At 42.6% G+C, this 25,348-nt stretch overlaps 1 protein-coding gene across 3 annotated transcripts in view; it reads left to right on the forward strand.

The window, feature by feature from the left end:
* VWDE (von Willebrand factor D and EGF domains) overlaps nt 1–25,348 on the forward strand; it is a 550,953-nt gene that overhangs the window by 399,283 nt on the left and 126,322 nt on the right. For all 3 annotated transcript variants that reach the window (XR_011303393.1, XM_069648623.1, XM_069648624.1), the window contains exon 13: nt 10,226–10,362. Coding sequence is in view for 2 of the 3 variants with exons in the window: in XM_069648623.1 (XP_069504724.1) it covers nt 10,226–10,362 (137 nt within the window). In the remaining variant the exon portion in view is untranslated. The remainder of the gene's footprint in view (nt 1–10,225; nt 10,363–25,348) is intronic.

Genomic DNA, 25,348 nt, shown 5'->3' on the forward strand with positions numbered 1-25,348 from the left:
CCGAAGTCGCTCCCCCCTGCAGAGTACAGTACATACATACAACTGTGACCCTCAAAAGGTAAGGGTCATCAGAATTCTGTATGGCCTGTGAGGCAGCTTGAGGAAGACACTGTCCCACAGAGGTGGTCCTTGTGGTGACAGGATCAGAAACGGAGGATGAAGTAAAGGAAATCAACCTACTACGTTCTTCGCAAGGTACAACCTTGCGAATAGCCCCAGAGTGAAATGACCTCCGGTGTCGCTTCATGGTCGTGGTCCCAAAGCTGTACGAACCGTGCTTCCCGCGACTGAGTATCATTTTGCACTCATTGCAGATAACACGGTTCGCACGAGCCTTAGGACCATTCCCATAAATGGAAAATAACCGCCACACCCAAGACTCACGTCTAGTGCGGGTAGTAGGGATTTCCTCTACCTCATTCTCGTCATCCTCTTCTTCCTCCTCTGCATCCTCACTCCTGTTCCCCTCTTCAGGCCCTTGGGAAGGTGGTGGTGGTGGAGGGGTTTGGGGTGGTGCTGAAGCAGGTGCAGCACCAGGTGGCAGTTCTGCAGCCAGGGATGCCATCTCGATGCTGTAATCAGCAAGTTGCACGAGAAATAGCTGTGCTCTGAAGAATAGCCAGAAACACAATGTGAATAAGCTCTAGGGCGTGGTCTTTTATAGGGGTGGAAAAATATTGTGGATTACTCGAAAATGTACTTTTCATTTGTTTGGGGACACGAACAGTGTCCGCATTCAGAACACGCGATTAGCATTGGTGCGGTCACATGATCCCTTCGCGAACATGTCCGCAAAGGAAACTCCTGTCCGCAGGACACCAAATGCACGGACATTGGTTTGCGCATGCGCGTTGATGTTCTACGGACAGTGTTCGGGTCCTGAATTAATTAAAAGTGCGTCACACATCAAACAAACATTTCTGGACATCGCGTGTGTTCTAGAACAGTTTAAACTTGCTAGCGAACACTACGGACAGAAATAGTGTTCTTTAGGACACTTCCATTTTCGTTTTATTACGAACTTTTCAGGATATCAATTGTGTTCTTAGAACAGTTTAACTTGCTAGCGAACATTACGGACAGGTATACTGTTCTTTAGGACACCTCCATTTTTGTTTAATTACGAACATTTCAGGACACCAATTGGGTTCTTAGAACAGTTTCAACTTGCTAGCGAACAGTACGGACAGGTATAGTGTTCTTCAGGACACCTCCATTTTCGTTTATTTACGAACATTTCAGAACACCCGTGCTGTCCGCGGACATCTACATTGTTTTTTAAAAAATAAAAAATGGGAACTAATTACAACACAATATAAAAATTTAACTTTATTTCACATATATTAATAATTTATGACAGAGAAGGTGAGGCAGAAACAGAAACAAAAACAGGAGAATTAGGGGTTTCAACATGATTGGTATCAGGTGAAGAAGGGATGGAACTCTCATCAAAACGTTTTGGATTATGGAGATGGTTTGGGGATAATTGACTGGGATATGGTGAGGGGGGACAAGTACATGTGGGACAATGGTATGAGGTTTTTGTTTTAAAATGATCCTCAACAAAAGTTTTCAAATTATTAAAATTGCTCAATAATAAATCAATTTTTTCTTTTAAGCTGTCAAGCATGTTTTCCATAACAGTTTCTTCAGAGATATTTTCTATTTTGGTATGCTCTGTACAAAAAGAAATATATATGTTAAATATATATAAAATAATAACAATTAAATGGTTTATATTGTAAAGTGTGTACCATTAGCTTCACTATTTTCTGACATTTCGTCATGTGGGAAGTGCTCCTCTAGCCATTCCAGAGTACTAGACATTTCTGTGAGAAAATAGAAATATATATAATAATTTTTTTGTATCTAATAAAGAAAGTTTATAAAGATATGAGTAAAATGATGTACACTTACACTGTAATCAGCAAGTTGCACGAGAAATAGCTGTGCTCTGAAGAATAGCCAGAAACACAATGTGAATAAGCTCTAGGGCGTGGTTTTTTATAGGGGTGCTTGTACGCGGTTCGCGGACATGCGCGCTGTCCACGGACAGATTAAACACAAAAAAGGGTTCAAAAAGTTTCAAAAGATATGTAGAAACTCAGGATTACTATGTGGGACTTGTGCCATGATGAGTTTTTATGGAAAAATATTGTGGATTACTCAAAAAAATGTACTTTTAATTTGTTTGGGGACACGAACAGTTTCCGCATTCAGAACATGCGATTAGCGTTGGTGCGGTCACATGATCCCTTCGCGAACATGTCCGCGAAGGAAGCTCCTGTCCGCAGGACACCAAATGCACGGACATTGGTTTGCGCATGCGCGTTGATGTTCTACGGACAGTGTTCGGGTCCTGAATTAATTAAAACTGCGTCACACATCAAACAAACATTTCTGGACATTGCGTGTGTTCTAGAACAGTTTAAACTTGCTAGTGAACACTACGGACAGAAATAGTGTTCTTTAGGACACTTCCATTTTCGTTTGATTACATACTTTTCAGGACATCAATTGTGTTCTTAGAACAGTTTAACTTGCTAGCGAACATTACGGACAGGTATAGTGCTCTTTAGGACACCTCCATTTTTGTTTAATTACAAACATTTCAGGACACCAATTGGGTTCTTAGAACAGTTTCAACTTGCTAGCGAACAGTACGGACAGGTATAGTGTTCTTCAGGACACCTCCATTTTCATTTATTTACGAACATTTCAGAACACCCGTGCTGTCTGTGGACATCTACATTGTTTTTTAAAAATAAAAAATGGGAACTAATTACAACACAATATAAAAATGTAACTTTATTTCACATATATTAATAATTTATGACAGAGAAGGTGAGGCAGAAACAGAAACAAAAACAGGAGAATTAGGGGTTTCAACATGATTGGTATCAGGTGAAGAAGGGATGGAACTCTCATCAAAACGTTTTGGATTATGGAGATGGTTTGGGGATAATTGACTGGGATATGGTGAGGGGGGACAAGTACATATGGGACAATGGTATGAGGTTTTTGTTTTAAAATGATCCTCAACAAAAGTTTTCAAATTATTAAAATTGCTCAATAATAAATCAATTTTTTCTTTTAAGCTGTCAAGCATGTTTTCCATAACAGTTTCTTCAGAGATATTTTCTATTTTGGTATGCTCTGTACAAAAAGAAATATATATGTTAAATATATATAAAATAATAACAATTAAATGGTTTATATTGTAAAGTGTGTACCATTAGCTTCACTATTTTCTGACATTTTGTCATGTGGGAAGTGCTCCTCTAGCCATTCCAGAGTACTAGACATTTCTGTGAGAAAAAAAGAAATATATATAATAATTTTTTTGTATCTAATACAGAAAGTTTATAAAGATATGAGTAAAATGATGTACACTTACTATTTCAGGTAAGATATGTTCTGAGTACTCTGTAGGTCTGGTCTTGGTCTTAGTTGTGGAGTGTCTGTGACACTATGAAATTCAGTGAAAAGACTTTGTTAAAGGGACGTTATGGTTAAGTTGCGCTACTAAAAACCTATGAAATTCAGTGAATAAACTTTGTTAAAGGGACGTTATGGTTCCAAGTAAAACGAAAAACCCTTGAGATTCGTCAGTTATGGTAAGCTAAGCAACCATAACTCGTGCCACTACCGTGCACTGCTCAGACTAACACCCAGGACATCAAAGATGACATCACAAATGGCATTGATGACATCACTGATGACATCACAAATGTCATTGATGACATCACTGATGACATTACATGTGTGGCTCCCCCTTTTTTCCTTTACTGACATATCTAGGCCACATGGTTTTCTTCAGTAACAGTCAGGAATTAAAAGTGGAAAAGGTAGTATATTTGTAGACTTATCCTTCAAGTATGTTCTTACAATAATTCCCTTAGGGTCCAGTCATATCATATGAAACATATACATAGGGGAAGACACAAGCTTGAAAGATAGCAATCCTTTCTGTGCATTAAAATAATCAGTATTTCCCGGGAGGATAGCTCAGCGGCTGCGTGCGCGTCTTGGAAGCAATACGACACGAAGCAACAACAGGTTCGATCCCAGGGTCCGCGCTTAGAAACCTCTGGGTGTTTAAGCGCGTTATAAATACGTAACTAAGACCAAAAAAAAAAAACACAATTACACAACTAAGAAAAACAAACAATTACTGTAACAGCGCCTCGATGCCTGTGGGCTGTGTGAGCGCTTTATAAATGTAAAAAAAAAGAAAAAAAAAAAGTAGCGTTGTCAGCACTTTCTGATAGTTCTGTTGTTTTTTTATTACTTACTATCCCTGTATAAGCTCCTATTTTTATATCTTGTATTCACACTACTTTCATTAGAGTCCAGGCATATCATGTGATATATATATACATAGGGTAAGTAGCAGCTTTGAAACAGAACAATCATTTATCTGCATAAAGGTAATCAGTTAGTTTATGAACACTTTTTGCTACTACTGCTGCTGTTTTTCTCTTACTTCAATTTCTTTGTATATACTCATATTTGTATGTGGTGTTGTCTCTTTGTGTTTTGTCTATAATAATGCAATTATGTAGTAAGTGGGTTTTATTATCTACTTATCACATGTTTCATAGTATTCAAAAGTCTAATAAGAAAACAGTTATCATTTCACTATTTAACATGGCAAGCTTATGAATATTGCATCTCCATCATGTTTGCTGCACACAAAACCTTTGTTTCTACATGAGCACGTTAGTATACTGGATGGACTAATTAGCGCTTGATATTTATTCCAATGATCCTTCACACTTTTTTTATTAACATTACAATAAGAAACCCTTGTACAGACTTTTCATGAAAGGTAAATGCACATGTGATATCATCAGTGATGTCATCAATGACATTTGTGATGTCATCTTTGATGTCCTCGGTGTTAGTCTTAGCAGTGCACGGTAGTGGCGCGAGTTATGGTTGCTTAGCTTACCATAACTGCTGAATTTCAGGGGTTTTCCGGTTTTACTTGGAACCATAACGTCCCTTTAACAACATTTTTTCACTGAATTTCATAGGTTTTTAGTAGCGCAACTTAACCATAACGTCCCTTTAACAAAGTTTTTTTCACTGAATTTCATAGGTATTTAGTAGCACAACTTAACCATAACGTCCCTTTAACAACGTTTTTTCACTGAATATATATATATATGTATATATATATATGTTTTGTATTGAATATTTATAAGGCGCCTATACAACAAATGGTGTTTCCAGGCGCCACAAAGCAAAAGTGGGAAGGGAACAGGGGAGATAATACAGCAATAAACAGTCCTACTAGGCCATGTGACCTTCGGATCATGCAAGTGTAGGAAAAAGAAGTGCAAAGGAGGATGAGGGGGGAGGGAAGATGGAACTGTATAGTGTGCAGAGGGGAGGAGGCCGGGCCCAGGTGCTGGAAGTGTTGAGGGGAGCTCAGGGGGTTAAATGTCAGGGATCAATGACCAAGTGCACGGACAGTTAAGGACCAGACTCGGGAGGGAAGCTGGCCAGGGAGGGATGCCCGGGAATGCAGTGCTGAAGGGTGAGTGCTGGTAAAGACTGGTCAAGGAAGGCCTGGTAGCCTGTAAAACTAATAAGGGACAAAGCCGCCAGTAGCAGTGGCAGAAGTGGATTTAGCAGGGAAGGGAGAGGGGGGAAGAGGTAGAGAACAGCCAGGTCTTGAGAGGTTTCTGAAACTTAAGCAAGCCTGGCTCAAGTCTGAGAGGGGCAGGGAGTCTATTCCAGAGGGAGGCATCTGCCAAAGAGAGAGATCTATCCCCCACTCTCTGCTTGGAAAAATGTCTGACCTGCAGAAAATTGGAGCTGATCTAGCAGGGATGTATTTAGGGAGAGAGAGTTGGATATAGCAGGGTCACAGGCCCAGGAAAGCCTTGTGGATGATGCAGAGGGTCTTAAATTTGATCCTTGCAGCAACAGGGAGCCAGTGGAGAGATTTTAGGGCATGAGAGATGCTGTCCCTGGGTTTGAGGCCAAGGATATGTATTGCAGTCCTATTCTCAATTAGTTGAAGGGGGCAAAGAGAGGAAAGAGGAAGGATGAAGAAGAGACTGTTACAGTAGTAAAGCCTAGAGAGGACCAGAGCTCTAGAGACATTTAGTTTCTGGGGGTAGGTGAGGAAGGGGAGAATGCTTCTAAGGAGGTGAAGCTGAAAGTGGGACTTCTTGGCAAGGTCCATGATTTGAGGGGAGAAGGAGAACGAGGAGTCGAAGATGACACCAGGGTTTTTGGCCTCACCGGATGGTGAGGGAAGAGGACCCAAGGAGGGCGGCCAGAGACTAGGGGGGTATCAGGGAACAGGGGTCCCAATGAGAAGGATCTCAGTTGTACTAGCATTAAGACAGAGACCATTAGCAGTGCACCATGCCCGAAAGCAGTCAGACAGGTGGGAATGAAACTGGGAGAAGCGAAAGGGAGTGGAGGGAAGTTTGAAGGAAAGCTGTGTGTCATCAGCATGACACTGGAAATGAGGAGAGAAGGAGGAGATCCAGTGGCCAAGAGAGGCAAGATAGATGTTGAAGAGCCACAGCGACAGTACAGAGCCTTCAGGAATTGCACAGGCCGAGAGTGGGGTGGAGGAGAGGAAAGGGCCCAGTTCTACCTGTCAAGGATCATTAGATAGGAAGGAAGTCAGCCAGTCCAGTGCCCAGTCCATGATGCTGATGGTATTGGGGAGCCGATTTATGAGGATGGAATGATTGACTGTGTCAAATACAAAGAAAAGATCAAGGAGAAGGAGAATGGAAGGCGAGTTGGAGTCAAGGTTAGACAGCAGGTCTACAGAGGTGTTCAGGAGAGCAGTTTCCCTTTCTCTGGATGCTCAGAAGCCAGATTGGCTATCATGGAGACCACCCACAAGCTTAGTGTGATATCAACAGTATCATTCAAAATGTAGTGTCTAAGTTCCCCTCCTACATACAAGCTACTATGCACATATTACATATAATCAAGGACTTGTTTGGCAGTCAGACTACTTGTTAGTTGCCCTTGATGTCGGAGCACTGTATACTTCAATTAAACATTCATTGGCACTCAAAAGTATTGACGTTACATATTCTATGCCATCCACTGCAGACTTTACACATCAGGAGATGGTAAATGAATGCTCGAATTCTCCCTGAAAAATTATATTTTTCTGTTCAACGGGCACTATTATCGCCAGAAAGACAACATGTGTGCTATTCATGCACCGGCCCTTCCAAATTTGTTTATGAACCATTTCAAAAAGACACATATTGCTGTCTACCTGGAATATCTTGACCATGTGTTTAAAATGCATAGAATTATAGATTATATCTTTATGGTTTGGCAGGGGAACCCAAGAGCTCTTACAAACCTATCTCTTATCTCAACCTCAATGATTTTGGTATTGAGATCACATGTACAGGTGATGATATCACCATTGACTTTCTAGATGTATGGATATCGGTGCATCTGGACGGATTGCACACACAGAAGTACAGGATACCCTCTGAGGTCAATTCTATGTTACACGCTAATAGCTGTCATCAAAGAAATGTAATTGAAAACATACTCGGTGGTGAATATATCAGGCCTCGGAGAAATTGCAACAATGAGGCTGCCTTCTCTAAGGAATCCACACTGTTACACCAAAGATTTACTGATAGAGGCTATATACAGGCAGTATTAAAAAAGAAGAAATGATAGCATGGGCCATTGAGAGACAGGCACTATTGACACCCAAGACTAGAGATACTGATGCAAGAGACAACAGTATGCAATTTATAACAATATATAATTCTAACAGCCATCAGGTTCATCAAATCCTAAATAAACATTTGCATTTTCTCCAGATGGACAATGTTATCAGAGACTACCTTAATGATATGCCAATCTTTACATTTAAGGGTATACCTTCTCTTAGTCTGCTTAGTCCATCATGTATGCACGACACAGCACTAAACAATCCCAAATGGCTACAGAAATGCAATGCTCACGGTTTTTATAAATCAACTGCAATACCAAATCTGTTATATATGCCATCATTTGTGTATGGAAACGTGTATATATTGGAAGCACTATACGTGAATTAAGTGTCAGGATCCGTGAACACCTCAACAAGTATCTACTTGTCTCGCACTGGCAGTCATCACTTCAATTGGATGACAAGACAAATCTTACATTTGCTGGACTTGAAATGGCCACCTGTGGGGTGGGAAGAGGAGACAGAGAAAAAGAACTGTGACAGCAAGAATCATGGTTGAGCTGTAAATTTAGAACTGTTATTGATGGACTTAACTCAGAACATGAGTTGAATACGTTTCTATAACATGCCAACCTATTATGTTATAGGAGAGCATTGAGAATCATCAGTTACTTGGAGCCTGTCACTCAACGTTCCCCCACATGCATATCATCATAAAAAACCAGAGGCAACCACGTGTAATGGCTCATGCTCACTAGCATCAAATAACACGTGCACAATTCAGGGGACTCAGAATTACATAACAAACCTGGTACTCTCCCTGAGGTGCATATTGCTTTGGCAACTACCACTGAGGTATTGGTACAGTCACACCGGTTCAGTGCCTTCATAAATAGGATTTATTGGTCGGAGATATAGGATGACTTGCCATTCATAGGTCGAGAAGTTGCCTTGTACTCTACACTTGTCCTCATACAAACCCCAAAGTATAGATGTGATATCAGATATGCTACACGTACATTGTAGCTCATCCAGTAATTTACAATTGTCCATCACACTGTAAATACAAGCTTAAAGCAAAATGGCGACTGCGATTCTCCATGTGGTACGCTGGTTATGGTGAAAAATAGCCAGATGCATTGACATCAAATGGTGAGTTAGATGGGGTGCAGATAGAATATACTTCTGTTTATACCAGACATTCTTGATTTAGTTACACTTGAGATGGGCTTCCTTGCAGAAATTATGACTTTAACAACATGACCTCCATCTCAATTGACGCTAAACGTTCATCTCATGGAACCTTAAGAATACTTCAGTTATTTGGGAGCCAGTATTGGGCAATTAATAGGTAAGGGGATTTCCTCAGTCATTATAAGTGCTAATCCCTCATAGTATTCCCAGTTAGACACTAGTAGTCAAATAGTGATTTGATTGGTTTTTCAGATTGTGAGCACTACACAAGATAACTATAACAGAAACTACACTATTTGTTAAAGCAATTCCTCTCTGAATACATGGTATTTACCTTTCACGTTATCCTTAAACACACACTAATTCTCATTCCTCGCAAAGTGACGTTAATCATTCTCGAGGTACAAATTTCAATTTTTGGATTTATAATACAGAGTTTTTAATAATGTGCCATTGAACTTGTCGCAATAGCACCACCTATTAAGGATTATTTCCAGTTAAAAGGTAAGACAAGACTCTGACAAGTTATTCGCAACGTATACTCATCTTTGTTCACTTACCATTTAGTAACTATGCAACATTTGTAACGTTGTTTCTCTAGTTTTTTCCTTGTTCTCCTCCTCTCGGGTTGCGATAAATATTTTCAATTCTCTCGTTCAAACGGAATATCTCATCAATTTAATGTTCACAAACTAAATTTGCATCATATATTGACATATTGTTATGTGCTAAACTGTGCCATGTTTGATCGACGCAAACAAATCATACATACAGATGTTATTTTTCAAATGATATGGAACCGGTACTTCCTTTTATCAATTGCTTAACATGTCCCTTCTTATGGTATCACCCATTTTCTTTTACACTAATAATCAGCCTTGACAAAGACCCCTGTCGAAACACATGTTGAATTGAATGACATATGTGGTAACCGCAACCCTCTAATAAAATACCAAATATCAGACACAGTACTGAAATGTTATATTACATTGTAAAGACCAGATATATGATTATATTGAATCAGATAAACAATTAAGGAATTATTTAACTTTAATCAAGCATGATATTGATAAAGGAACTGTTGTTCTTTAACATGGTCCATTATGGGGATGACTGAGCACCCTTCCCCCCACCTTGGCAGACGCAGCTTGGTCACCACCCGATGTATATTTACCACATTTGGCACAGCTTGAGTTTAAGTTCTAGTGCTCACCTCAGTGTATTGGATATTTAATTGTGTCTGTCTATTGCAAAATGTGATATGAGTGTGCATAGTATGTAAGATGTCATTTCTTTGTGTAATCTATGACTAAACTATATATGTTTTCTGCATTCTTTCTAAAGATCAGATCCCAGAAATTATAGAACTGGAGAATGCTGGTTTGTGCGATGTTAGGCAATATGACTGCACATCTGTCAGAGTGTATGGTCAGGGATTCAGGGAGTCACCCAATCTGAAATGTGAAGTTGCAAAACATCAGGTAAGATATACAAGATATTAGGATGTTTGCTGTTTCAGTTCAAATTTGAGAATTTGTACTTAATCTCTGTATGAATGTAGGCCAGGCCAGGCACTCTGAGGGAACACTCACCTTACTCACAGTACCACCTGGCCATGACCTCAGATTACAATACCCAGTGCATTACCTTTGGCAATCCCTTAGGCTTGCTGTTGGGTGCAGGTCCTATGACCATGCTTCATGCATAGAGAGACTACCTGCCGACATATTTTAAAAGATTGTTGCACTGCACTTGTGATTTCTTTGAGACCCCCAAATAAATGTGTCCCCCTGGATCTGGGTAAAATGTAATGGATTATACCAAAATATTTAGAGTGACATATAGGTTGGTATTAGAAAGGTGAAGGCAAGTTCCTGTTTACGCTCATGCCAGAAAAATACAACCCTCTAGCTAAAAAGGCCTAGAGATTGCATGCAAAGATAACAAGGTTTAATTGTACAAGATACAAAGGTATCAGCAAAGAACTCTGCTGCTCGAGAATGTTCTGGTCTAACTTAGTACCAGTAGAAGCTTATGAGACAGTAAGGGTCATTACAAGTTGGGCGGTAAGGGAAACCGGCCACCGGTAAGGAGACCGCTGCCGGTTATCCCTTACCGCCCAATTCCGAGGTCCCTTAGCGGGAACCGTAAAGGACATGTGGTTTGACCACACGTGCTTTACGGGTCCCGATAAGGGACCAGGGCGCTAATAACGGGCCTGCTATTTGCGAGCCCGTTATTAGCGCCCTCCCCATTCCCATTGAGCCCTATGGGGGCTCATATGGGAATGGGGAATGGTTGGTTCAATGGGGATTTACTGGGTCTTCCAGGGTCGGAATGACCCTGTAAGTTCCCATTGTACCAGACCGGTGCCGGACCCGGTTTTGGAGGCAGCCATGGCGCAAATAGTGCCATGGCTGCCTCCAAACTCGGAATGAGGGCCAGTGTAGAGTCATCAATAAACAGTAAAAGCTAGTACCACTGATTGGCGAGACCATATACATGGGCCTGCTCCATAGGGGATGCCAGGCTATGATTGGTTCATGTTTCCACCGTCTGACAGGTCCGAGTGTGTCAGCTGGGCTCAACTCTCCGAGGAGTGAAGGTAAGGTCCCTCGTATGCTACAGTATCCAAACTGCTTTGATACACTAAGCCTACTACTATATCACTATGGAATGCACCTAGGAGGCTCGGGGACTGGTGCCAGGCGGAAGGGAAGAAGAAATACAGGCATGCTGACCCACACATTCTGTGCTTTGTTGATATTGCACCCCTCGCACTCAAGGCCTCCTCTCTCATTTTGATCTATAATTTATCCCTCCCTGTACCTCGTGTTACAAAGGATATATTTATGTGGAGAGGTTTTATATGGCCATTGGTTTTATAACTGGGGACTGCAGTCACTCACTTTCAGGGAATGCAGGGGTTCTTGGGATAGGTCAGTGGTGCAGGCCAAGGCTGTGGGTAGGCTGGGTGGGGGGTTAGAGGTCTGCTGGTAACTTGGTTGTGATTAATGGGCACTGCGAAAAGCCTGGTGTTGTCTCACGACCTTGCAGGGTGCATTCCTCCCAGTGATACTAAGTTTTTGCAACAGTGAAGGTACAAAGGGAAGCTTCCATGAGAACTGGCCGTGCGGGCTCATCGCGTCTTAATGATCTGGGCCCAGTCGAGTTCTTCCATGGAGCTAAAGTTTTGCAGCGCATCCATGCAAGACTATGCATCACCATAATTACAAAATGGCGTTCCTTTCTATACACGCACTGATTCTATGCATTTATCGTTCTCGCTATATTATATCCGTGCCGTTTCATAGCACTGTCCTCTCCCCCCTAGCACACTATACAGCTCTGCACGGGATTCAACTCACTTCAAAGCGCCTATGGGGGTGGGACAGACTTATTTCCATTCCAACAAAGGCTCATGCTCTTCCAGCCACTCGGATGTTATTTTTTCTTAGCTTACAATAGCGCAATTTCCCTCTCAGGTAATTTAACAAATGTCTTACGACTACCCATACATTTGCAATCTAACCCCCACACTTTGGGTGCATGAATACAACACACAAATTCTGACATTTTCTTTTCTTAAAAGGGAAATATTATTCCACTGCTGTGAGGAATGTCCATTGCCCACCTCAGGGTCCGAGCATGTGTCAGGTATATGTCTCTTCAAGATGTTTTTGCAGGAAGATCACAAACTTGACCTACCCAATATTGCTGCAAGATCAAAAATAGTATATTCCATATTCAGACCCACTTTTGGACTTTCTAATAAAACCTCTAGACAGAGTTTCACCAAACCATGCAGAGATTTTGATTAGGACCAGGAGGCAAATGTACCCTCCTCCTAGAACACCCAACCAGGTAGGAACTTCCTAAACATGTCAAAATATCAGTGTCATTAAAGACTATTTTGGGACCTATTCATGCACTATTGCCCACTGGCAGCACAGTTATAAGACTCCAGTTCTGCAGTCAGGTCTGTTGCAGTAGGAAATCAGTTTGGGTGATGAACTGTTTGATGAGAGGTTTGAGTTATATTCCAGCGGCAGTGCAATCATGGAATGCTCATGTGTGATAATGCACAGGGAGAAGGTGATAGTGCCATCCTAAAGGTAGGAATGTGATATTTGGGGTATTGGTAGAGTGGATGCACATTTCTAGGTGGGTGATATGGTTGTTAAGTTCAACTTAACAATACAAATAGCACTTCTGTGATATATATGTATAAGCCAAATGTGCATTCTTTCAGAAAAAAGCAAAGGTTTTCATAAAAGTAATACATGCCAAGCAAGATTAAATACATTGACAGAATTTAAAATCCAAACTTTCAGCAACATTAAAACATACTTAATACTAGACTTCAAAAAACAGCACTGAAAAAGTATCCTCTATCTCTAGCACATGCTGGAAGGAGTGGATACTCAAAGTAACCAAAAGGTATTTACTGTTAGGGAGAATTCTCAAAAATGTGCCAATTCCTCCCACCTTAGAGCACTCCAGCTCTTTTACTAAACTTTGGGACTTTAAACTTTTCAATTCAATGGGCCTCATTACGACCCTGGCGGTAAGGGGTTTACGCCAGCGTTAGCTGCGCCGACCCCTTACCGCCAATTACGAGGTCCCTTAGCGCCATGGAGCTTTTAACACCCGCTTTTAGCGGGTGTTAAAATCCATGGCGCTAAGGGACCATGGAGTTAATTACGCCACCGTAATTTACGGTGGCGTAATTAACGCCTTCCCCACTCCCATTATGCCCTATGGGGCAAAAATGGGAATGGGGAAGGGTAAATGGGGATTGGGGACTTACCGCCCCGCCAAGGTCGGAATGGGGCGGTAAGTCCGCCAACCACCATGGCGTAAACGTAGTTTACACCATGGTGGTAAAGTGACGGCCCAGGCGGTAACTTACCGCCTGGGTCGTAATGAGGCCCGATGTGTTTTCTGTGTTTGTTTCTTCTTGGCAAAGGAGTCTAACAAACTCCATAGGCATCATCGTTTACAATTCTGTCTCAAAGCACCTTCAGTGCAGTGCCACAGGGATTTTTTCCAGATTTCCCAAGGTTTAAATAACTTCTCTGGGATCAACTACTGTTTCCCAGAGCGGTAGAGTGAAATTGACTCTACTTAGCATTGTACTTGCTAGAACCAGCACGCCCTATCTTACAATAGAGTGCTGGAGGGATTACTTAGTATTCCCTGTGTCTAAATGCTCACATAACATCTTTTATGTTACCGTTCCTTAATTGACTGGCTGGTGGAGTTTTCTCTGCATGCCAAACCAGGATTGGTCTCTTTGTTCATTAGCCTTTGGCGGGCTTCAGGAGTGAAACCTGCCTCTGGCTCCAGAATGTCTGGGTTAGGCAGGAAGTGAGGGAGGTGCCCGAAACTCCCTGTGCTTAGTCTCCTAGAAGACCCAAATGCACTCTGTGACGATTGTCTGGATGACTGTCCGACAAGGACAGCCACCCTGCTGGGTGAGTGGCAGCTAGACTGGAATGAATGGGAGAGAACTGAATAAAAGGCAAGTCTTTTGGCTTGGAGGGCAGAGTCGACCACTGGATGAAGGAACCAAAGAAGAGCTTGAAGAGGACGGCTGCTGCAACTCCTGGACTGTTGGTTTGCCTAGTGAAGCGCTGCTGCAGGTCCGAATCACCAAGTTCGCATCGACAGAGAAGCCCTGCAAGGACGACTTCTCCCTTTGAGTTGGTGGGACCAATCAACTCCCAGGTAAGCCACCGGGACACCCATCTCAGAGCTGGTTGAATTTCCTCAGAGTTGCTGCAGGAAATCGTAGTGCCAGGGAGAGGGACACCAGATTGTGTGCGTTGCTTGTAAGCTGGCCTAAAGCTTTTGGAAGATCCTATGGACTCCCATGAAGCAGAACTGACCAAGCCTGGCCCCCCTCAGTTGAGTGCGGGACCTCAGATGTGAGGAAAGTCCACCTTGACAGCCAGGAACCATGCTTATTGCTATTTACTGTACTGCAATGAGCTGAAATGCGAAACAACCACTGAAAGTAAAGTTTGCCAGTTTCCAGCTTTGATGGTGCCAATACAGTGCAGGAGTCCCCCGACGTCCTCCCTCTTGTCCCCACGACTGAGGCCCAGGAACAGTGATATCTGCAGAGCTGTACAGGAACAGAAGTCTTCACCTGCATCTTTTTGTTCTTTACTAAGGTACAGTAAAACTAGCCTAAGAGAATGTACCTCTTACTGTGGAAGTGCTTGTAACTTCTGAAACTCACAAGTCTAATCAGCTTGTGGCCCTACATTTGGTTCTTCTTTGTATCAAAGACTCCTAAGAACTTGTGCAAAAACCTTTCCATTCACTTACCTGAAGTGCTGCATCCTATACAAAGATGTTTGCCTATTGACTTTTACTTAGCCTATTGAATTGAATGACTCTTCTAAGTGCTATCTGAAAGTATTTGCCCTGCCTATGAATATGTGTACATTCTTGTGTTCTAAATAACCTTTGCCTTTTACTTCCTTTTTAAAGAGCATTCTGAATGCCAACAGTGAGGTATTAATGTCCCCAGCTTCCTTGTTACTGAAGTCACCTGTGGGTGTAGGTTGTGTCTGTAGGCCATCCCAAAAGGGCCTTGTTTGATCCATTAACTCAAAGTGTACAGTAATGAAGTATATTTGTGTCTTACTATTCTATTGCTCCCTTCTGAAGAAGGCTTTATAACTGACTGATAAATAAATTATTGATTGTTTATGCAAGAATCCTTGAGTGTGAGTTTATTTGAATACCTTTAACTGTGAATCTTTGTGTAACTCCACTACAGCTCACATTTCCCCTCTTGAGATAAGCCTGGCTTCTCAACACTATCAAAACTGTGTAGTACAAGCCTATACCAAAGGGTGAGTTGCCTATACCTGTAGTCATAGTTGTTTGTAGCGTTCCCAGAGGGTACTGCATACAAACTTTGCCTAACACTGGTGGCAGTGGTGGGATATATTGGTGAGTTGTTACATTTAGAGTTTACTTTACCTTTGTTCAAGTAGTAACCTTCACAAGGCTAAACTCCACTAGAAAAGCAATTGTAACATGCTAGATATGGATAACTTCAGACATGAAGCCCTGATCATTTTGACAGTAGAGCAACTGATAGAAATGTGTAAAGTCAGGTCTCTCCCTGTTAAAGGAAAGAAAAATGAACTTATTGCAAGAGTGTTAGAAAATCAAAATCTGGGTTGTAGGCCTGTCACACCTACTAATCCAGGAAATGTGGAAAATTATGAGGATGATGATGATTCAGAGTCTAACTCTAATGTTATTGAAGAGTCAAAAGAGTTAGAGGAGTCTCAGGATGTGAGCCCCTTTTTACCTCAACAGGCCTTTATGCCTCAACCTTTAGACACTGGGACCCTACCAGGTGTAGTACTGAGTCCAGAGATAGTGTGTCTCTCTTGAAAAATGAGACTTGAGTTAGAGTTTAAAAGAGAACAACTCCAAGCTGAAGCCAAACATCAGGATCTCAAACTAAGGGAAATGGAATTACAACATGCTCTTGAAATGAAGAAAGCCTCTCTTGAAAATGTTTCTATCCCAGAGTCTTCTAGGTCTTCCAGTCCAAAGAGACCTTGCATGCCCAAGGAAGCTGTGAGATGTTTGAGGTGAAACTTGATATTTTGGAATGTTTGAGTGTTTTTTTAATATGACTGTGGGATTCAGGGTTTCACAGGGAATCAGTTGATTTATTGGCTTTTGTCTAGGCTCCCCCAGGTTGCAACTGATGCTGTAATGGAGGTGGGGGAACTTGACAGATTGGAGTAGGAAAATGTGAAGCTAGCTTTGATAGCTAGATTTGGGAAAACTCCTTCCCAGTACCTTAAGAGGTTTAGGACCCTCAAAAATACTGATGGTACCCCTTGGGCTACCTGGGTGTGTGAATATTTGAAAAACTTAGATAGTGGGGTTAAGGGTTAAAGAGTGAACTCTTTTGAAGGAATGAGAAATCTGTTTTTGTTAGAATCTATTTTTGATGCTTGCTCTCCTAAGCTGAGACAGTACTTGGCTGACTCTAAACAGATTGATCCCAAGAAGCTGGCAAAGGCTGTTGACTCATGGGTAGCCAACAGGGCTACTCTCAAGTATTCTTGGGCCACTCATAAAAAGGTTGAGAGGAAGCAGCACAAAGGTGAGAATAAAGATATCTCTAATTCCAACCAACCAGGAGAGACCCCCAAACCACATAAGGGTAGATCCCATGGGAAACCTGGTATGTCTAGTGAACTCTCTGGTGCCAAACCAGAGGGAGGTCAGCAGAAACCCTCATTCCAGAGAGCATCTGGTAAATGCTATGTCTGTGGGTCTGTAGACCATCTGAAAGGAGATCCCAGATGCCAGGGTAAACCTGCAGAGGTCAGCACTGCCTCCTTAGCCTTCTTCCCTGAGGGATAAGTACAAATGGCTAGTGTCCACTTTCACCTACTGGCTGAAGAACCCTTTGGTGTTCAAGCCAGTATATCCTTAGAGACCCTGGGTCTGTGTAAAGATCAGAAAATGGATGTGTATGACTCCATTCCAGACAACTCCAAGGAGTATTGTATGGGCAGTGTTCTTGTAAATGGACAGGATACTCCTGCCAAGAGAGACACTGGAGCGAACAGAAAAGTTGTGGATGAAAGCTTTTTTAAGCCTGAAGATTCTGCTAAGGCACCCAAAGGTCCCACTAGACTTGCTGGAGGCCCTCTACACTTGGTTCAATTCTACCAGCTCATTCAGTGAAACAATATGACAGCAAGGATTCCTGTCAGTATTCAGAATGAGGTGCCTTGGAGAGTCCTGTTGGGGAATGACAAAAAATCTCTAGGAGTAGTGTCCGGTACCCCCAGGTCTCGCAGTAAGACGAAACTGAACCAAACCAAAATGCTAGAGAGGCAACCTTAAGAGACCACTCTGAGCCTGTGGTACCCTCTACAGAGACCCCCACTGTGAGCCCTTGTGTTAGTAAGTTGACCTCTAAACAAGGTAAATCTGAGGCTAGAATGTTAGGGAAATGGGAGCACCAACCAAGCTCCATCATTGCCCATCCAGTTGTAAAGTCTCTGACCCAACCTGCTTCTGAGGAAGTGGTGGATAGGCAAATTGGAACCCTCTCTAAGCATATGAGAACTGGTAATTCTCAAAGCCTGTGGAAATCCAGGAAAGATTGGTCTAAGGCTAAACACCTTAAGACTGTTGGATCTTCTACTGAAGACTCCAGTGTAAATCCTAATGTTAGGAGGGAAACTTCTAAACCAGGTAAAGCCAGATCTCAGAGGAAGTGGAAGCATGTACCTTCCTTGACCACAGCCCTTCCACCCAATATATCTGAGACCCAACCTGCTCTTGTGAGAGAGGTGGTGAGGAACCATGGAGGCCCCTCTAGGTCTAAGGGATTCCTTTCTAAGGACCCCTTGAATAGCCTATTGTAGGTTCAGAGGTTGTCACAACTTCTGAGGGACTGTTAGATCAGATCCCCTAACCTTAAATAAGAGAGGGTCTGTAGGTCATATAGCGTATAGCTTACAAATGAAAACAACTGATAGAGGGTGACATAGCAAGTGTTACAGAAAGTTGCTGGTGTACTCGGCAAGCCATTTAACCGACTTGCTACAGGAGATCCGTCCTGTTGGGGATTAGATCCTCTTGTCCCTTAGTCTGGGGGGACGAGTGTTAGGGCGAATTCTCAAAAATGTGCAAATTCCTCCCACCTTAGAGCCCTCCAGCTCTTTTGTTAAAATTTGTGACTTTGAACTTTTCAATTCAATGTGTTTTCTATGTTTGTTTCTTTTTGGTTATGGAGTCTAACCAACTCCATAGGCATCATCTTTTACAACTGTGCCACAAAGCACCTCCAGTGCAGTGCCACAGGGAAGTCTTCCAGATTTCACAAGGTTTAAATACCTTCTCTGGTATCAACTACTGTTTCCCAGAGCGGTAGAGTGAAATTGACTCTACTTAGCATTGTACTTGCTAGACCCAGCACGCCATATCTTACAATGGAGTGCTCGAGGGGTTACTTAGTATCCACTGTGTCTAAATGCTCATCTAACATCTTTTATGTTACCCTTTCCTCAATTGACTGGCTGGTGGCAGGGGTTTCGTTTTGAACTACCAAGGCTTGCATTTACCGCGACCGTTCGCAGACCTGGTAACGTTAACCGCGGGATCCATCTTTTTCAAAATGGCGTCTAGCCATCGTTGTTAAAATGGTGTCCGGTCTTCTTTTTTCACCAGGTCTTTGTGGAAAGGTCCTTCTAGAGTTTTTCTTCTCTGCACGCCAAACCAGGTTTGGTCTCTTTGTTCATTTGCCTTTGGCAGGCTTCAGGGGTGAAACCCGCCTCTGGCTCCAGAGTGTCTGGGGTAGGCACGAAATGAAGAAGGTACCAAAAACTACCTGTGCTTCATCTCATAGGAGACCCAAATGCACTCTGTGATGATTGGCTGGCTGACTGTCGAGCAAGGACAGCCACCCTGGTGGGTGAGTGGCAGCTAGGCTTGGAATGAATGGGAGAGAACTGAATAAAAGGCACGTCTTTTGGCTTGGAAGGCAGAGTCGACCACTGGATGAAGGAACTGATGAAGAGCTTGAAGAGGATGGCTGCTGCAACTCCTGGACCCTTGGTTTGCCCGGTGAAGCCCTGTTGCAGGTCCGAATTGCCAAGTTTGTATCGACAGAGAAGCCCTGCCAGGACGACTTTTCCCTTTGAGTTGGGTGGACCAGTCAACTCCCAAGTAAGCCAGCTGGACACCCATCTCAGAGCTGGTTGAATTTCCTCAGAGTTTCTGCAAGAAACCGTAGAGCCAGGGAGAGGGATACCAGATTGTGTGTGTTGCTTGTAAGCTGGCCTAAAGCTTTCGGAAGATCCTCCGAACTCCCATTAAGCAGGACTGACCAAGCCTGACCCCCCTCAGTTGGGTGTGGTACCTCGGTTGTGAGGAAATTCCACCTTGACAGCCAGGAACCACGCTTATTGCTATTTTCTGTACTGCAAGGAGCTGTAACACGAAACAGCCACTGAAAGTAAAGTTTGTCGGTAGCCAGCTTTGACGGTGAAAATACGGTGCAGGAGTCCCCCGACGTACTCCCTCTTGTCCCCACGACTGAGGCCCAGGAACAGTGAGATCTGCAGAGCTGTACAGGAACAGAAGTCTTCAGCTGCATCTTTTTCTTCTTTACTAAGGTACTGTATAACTAGCCTAAGAGAACTTACCTCTTACTGTGGAAGTGCTTGTAACTTCTGCAACTCACAAGTCTAATCAGCTTGTGGCCCTACATTTGGTTCCTATTTTTATCAAAGACTCCTAGGAACCTGTGCAAAGACTTTTCCATTTACTTACCTGAAGTGCTGCATCCTATACAAAGGTTTTTGCCTATAGACTTTGGCTTAGCCTATTGAATTGAATGACTCTTCTAAGTGCTATCTGAAATTATTTGCCCTGCTTATGAATATTTGTAAATTCTTGTGTACTAAATACACTTTGCCTTTTACTTACTTTTTAAATAGTATTCTGAATGCCAACAGTAAGGTATTAATGTCCTCAGCATCCTTGTCACCTGTGGTTGTAGGTTGCGTCTGTGGGCCATCGCAAAAGGGCCTCAGTTTTGTGCAGTGCAGTGCACATAAAAGGAAGTTATGGTCCACATTACCAGAATGAAACCTCAGTTGAAGGGACCTGATGGGAATAAGGCAAAACCTAATAGTCACTGGCATTTTCCAGTCATAGCAAGCAATGTAACTATTACTCACACCTGCTGTGCACTGCACATGATATCATGCATGATATCACAGATGCCATTAGCACCAGTGTGTGGATGCTCTGAGGGTAAAGTGGATATTGGGATGGTGTTTAGGCTATGCAGTACCTACAAGTCATATTTCCAGGCCATTCCCAGACTGTACAGTGGTATAATTCCTGTAATATTGGGCTACACTCGTGGCACAATGCTTGTTAGGGAGAATTTTAATTTCTCTGCTAACTCCCTTCAACCTTAGAGACCTCAAGCTCTTTTACTGGACTTAGGACTTTTAAATTATAACTCCTGAGTTGGACCTTTTCTCACTCTCTCATGTGTTTTTCCCTGATTTGGATTTTATGTTTTCACTCTTTTTGGAGTCTGAAAAACTCCATAGGCATCTGCTTTTCGTATATTTACACACAGCGACTTCAGTGCATGTCACTGAGAAATCCTTTTTGGTGAAATTGATCTTACTTACCTTTCCACTTTGTAGGTACAGCATACACCATCTAATGTGGAGTGCTGGGGGATACTTAGTAGCCCCTTATCCTACTTTCTCAAGTAAAATTTTCTGTTACCCTCACTACTTTAAATGGCTGGTGGCAGTGGTTTAATGTTTACGGTTTAATGTTTACGACCCTTGTGCTTTTCTACCGCAGGCTGAATCCTCAGCTGCAGTACAACACCCATGGGTGTCCATTTTGTCAAAATGGCCCCTGTCTTCTTTTTTTCACCAATTTCTGTTTGTGAGGTCTTTCTTTGCTTTTACGCTGTGCGTTGAGACAGATATGAGCCCTTTGTGAGTCTTTCCTTTGGCGGGCTTCAGCCCTGAAGCCCACCCCTGGCTCCAGGATGTGAGGGAGGGTCCCGAAACTCCCCTGTCATTTGTCTCTAGGAGTACCTGAATGAAACCAGTGCTGATTTGCCGCTGTGTGATTGACAGCCTAGGCTGTGCATGAATGGGAAAACTTGCTTAAAATGTGAGGGTTTTGGGACTAGCGGCAGAGTCGACCACTGGAAGAAACAACCAAAGCAGAAATCGTGAAGAGAAGCCTGCTGCAACCTCCTGGACTTCAAAGTACCAGTGAAGCTCTGCTTCTGTGCTGACCTCCTTTTTCATATCGACAGAGAAGAACCACACGGGACAACTTCTTCCCTTGTTTTAGTGGGACCAACTAACCCCGAGACGAACTCCACTTTGGCACAATCCCCGACTTGCTGTGCCTCTCCGTTGCTGCAGAAGCAAATTGCCATGGGTTGAGTGTCCATAACCGAGTGCAACATCTGCCGCAGAACAAATCCGGACAAAAGCTCCAGGAGCCTCCCAAGGACACTCCAGAAGCAGGAAATCCTGATCCAGAGTCCCCTCACCAGAGTGCCGGACTGACGGAGCAAGGAAAGACCAACTGAGGATATTCGATCTGCATCAGTGCTGTTTGCGAAGTACTGAAACACAAAGTGCTGATGAATTGAAGAGAGCCCGTAGCTGTCGACCTTCCCAGGTATTACCACAGGAGCCCTCCAGACATCCTCCCTCTTGTCCCCACGACTGAGGCTCAGGAACCTGGGTCTGCTTTGCTGTAGCAAGATGGAAACCAGCTGGATCACTTTTCTTCTAACCAGAGGTACTGTTTGGACTTGGGGGTACTTACCTTCTTGCCTTAAGTCATGCTCTTTTACTTGAGATTTGCACTTGCTTAACTTTCTGAGTTGATTTCATCTCTGGCCTAACAGCTTGTATGTCTTCAGTGATTTCCTTTGAACTATCTAACTTTGTGAAATACTTTATCCAAGAAGTGAATCAGAACTATAGAGTCTGTCCAAATGACTTTGGCTGTCCTGGCTCCTTAACGTCACCTTTCTGAATCCATTGATTATGGCATTGCTTGTCCCTCCATAGGTTGTAGCTTGTTGAATACTGGTATTGCTGGGAAAGGCTTACCTAGATTTCATTGGAGGATTCAGTTGTCTCACATTATAAGGAACTGTTCTAACCTTTATATTTTCCTTAACCTTCCTGAAACTCAGAATCTGAAACATACATTGGTGTGATATATTAATGCAATACTATCCTTGTTATTGAAATCACTTAAGGGTGTAGGAGAAATGTATTAGCATCTTTATTGATTCTGAAAAGTAATTCCAAAGTTTGCTTGAACTATTACAAACAATTGCCTTTTTGAATAATGCTTATTTAAAACTGATGTTAAATAAATAAATACATATTTATAACTAAAACCTTGAGTGTAAGTGTTACTTGTATTGATGGATTTCATCTGTAGAGCTCTACAGCTCACATTTATACCTCTTGAGATAGGCCTGGCTGCTCAGTCACACTATCAACGTGTGTAGTACAGAACTATATGAAAAGGTGGGTACCAACACCAAGCAGATAAGTCTTGTGTAGTCTCACACAGTGTGGCTGAACCAATTGTTACCTAAAACTGTTCATGGGCATAGCACTGTTGTACACACTGCAGGGCATGGTTAATGACAATGTGATAGCACAATACCTCTTACAGCTGCCTTATCATCCATAACTGGCTAATTTCAGTATTTCCCATGTACATATAGCTGTGTTGCCATAATGTCCTTTCATCAGAAAATTGTTTTTCTTTTCATGGGAATATGTCTACTGTGTGTATCAACACCAGGAGCTGGCACTCTCTTTCAATGCGCAATGATCATTTGTTTTACAATTGTCATGCTACAAGCTATGTGACTACAACTTCAACTGACATGCCATACTTACAATGCTTAAAATAACATATTACCACAGCAGTAGTTTGAACATGTCATACAATATCAGAACTGACGTGAGTCAAGAATGAACACTTTAAGCAGAAACAATAGAAAGGTTCAGATTGACAAGATGAGCTGCCTATGCCAGTACATGAAGCATACACATACTTCTTTATCTTTATAAGCTCATTTAGGTCAATCCTCATGGAAGAGTAGAGGTGCAGATGGACACGTCATCCCTAGCTCCCGCCTCCTCACCTCCATCATATTGGAATAGCAGGAGAAGAGCTCTATGTGGGACGCCAGGTATTGTCCCAATACTGCATCAAGTGTATGAAAGACGATATGCACTTAGACAACCATATTGAATGTGCCCCCACACTGAAATAGTGGAAAGAGTGGAAGGATGTCTACACACACCATTGGACATCGAAGAGATATAAGTGAAATTGGACAAGGGCAGAGTGATGTCATTAACGAAAGACACGAAGATGCACTGAAACGATATGCAAATACTTAAAGGATATAGATGTAACTGGAGTGATAAGAGAAACATGTAATCAAATGTGAAGAAATAATATGCACCAAAGGAATAAGTGATACGAGATGAAGTAAATGTATATACACAGAAATGCAAGGTAGCTGAGACATATAGAAATTTGCTGCAGAAGAAAACATAACATGGCCATGATAATAAGATGGACGTCAGACTCATGTTGAAACCAATCATGCTACCTCAGAGACAGATCAGGGCTGCAGAGTAAGAAGATGCTGGAAAACAGCTTTGTGTGAGGAACACAGAGGAGTCTGTTAGTTTGGGATCAAGGATGCCACTTCAAGGAATAATTACAAGGCACAAAATGAGTCAAGAGGATAAGCCATGTACTTAATACATATTTCTCTTAGATTAAGCAAAGAAGAAACCATCTGCAAGAGCCAAGTATTGGACAATCAAAGATGCAAAAAGCCCTTGCAAGGTGAAGTGAGCAGGTCTACAGAAGCCAAGAGGGGTAATGACACCCAGCTTAACTAAATCAAATAGCAGTAAATAAAAGGACACAATGGCCAAAATTGTGTGACTCAGAATATGAAAACAAGGACTATTCATTAAGCTCCAGACAAAGAAAATGGTGTACTTAAACTCCCTTGAAAGTCCAAGACCAGAGAGCAGGCTGCAAGGTCAACTATAAAGAAGAAGTCTTGGCTTGGGTCCTGTCCGATGAGAGATGATGGACTCATTGGGCAAGTGGGCAGTAGTCTGACCTTGGTTTCTGCTCCTGAGTTTTGTTTTGGGAGAGAATACTAACCCATAAGAGGGTCTATGTAGCAACATGTTATACACTGTTGCACAGGCCAACCCGCTGCGGGTATTTTGCTATAATCTGTACTATACATATTTAGAGGTGGTTCAAGGCGAGCCTATTCGATAAGGGGCATCCAGTGATATTACTAATACTTATTACACAGCCACAGTAGTGGCTGTGTAGTTATGGTTAAGTTGCGGTTTCCATAGGAAGAGCACTTTTTGGGCGGCTTATGACTCTGCTCCCCCTGGACGAATCCTCACCAAACTTTGCAAAAAAAGTATATGGCCCTCTCTGAATTTCTTTGGTGAGATTTGATCCAGGGAGGAAAGTTAAAGGGGGGGTCCCAAAACGTCTTTTTTTCCCATAGACTGCATGGGGGAAAAAACTTTGCACACGCCTACAGCCCAAACCGCTGGACGGATTTTCACCACATTTGCGGCAGGAGCAGCGGCTTGGTCTCGAAAGCGTGCTTTTGTAAATTTGATGAAAATCCGTCCAGTAGTTTTCTTTAAAACGACCAAAAAGTAGGTCTCTAAAAATTAGTGATATCTATGTCCGCTCCGCAGACATACGTCCCTGTTCGCCCCGCGGACAAGATAACGATTGGGTAATCGGCTTGCGTCAAGTCCGCGGACATGTGACGCATTCACTCATTGGATGGTGAAGAGCGTGAAGTGCGTC

The sequence above is a fragment of the Ambystoma mexicanum genome, chromosome 2q (assembly GCF_040938575.1).
Source record: "Ambystoma mexicanum isolate Mex_15411 chromosome 2q, UKY_AmexF1_1, whole genome shotgun sequence".
In the NCBI taxonomy this organism is placed as follows: Eukaryota; Metazoa; Chordata; class Amphibia; order Caudata; family Ambystomatidae; genus Ambystoma; species Ambystoma mexicanum.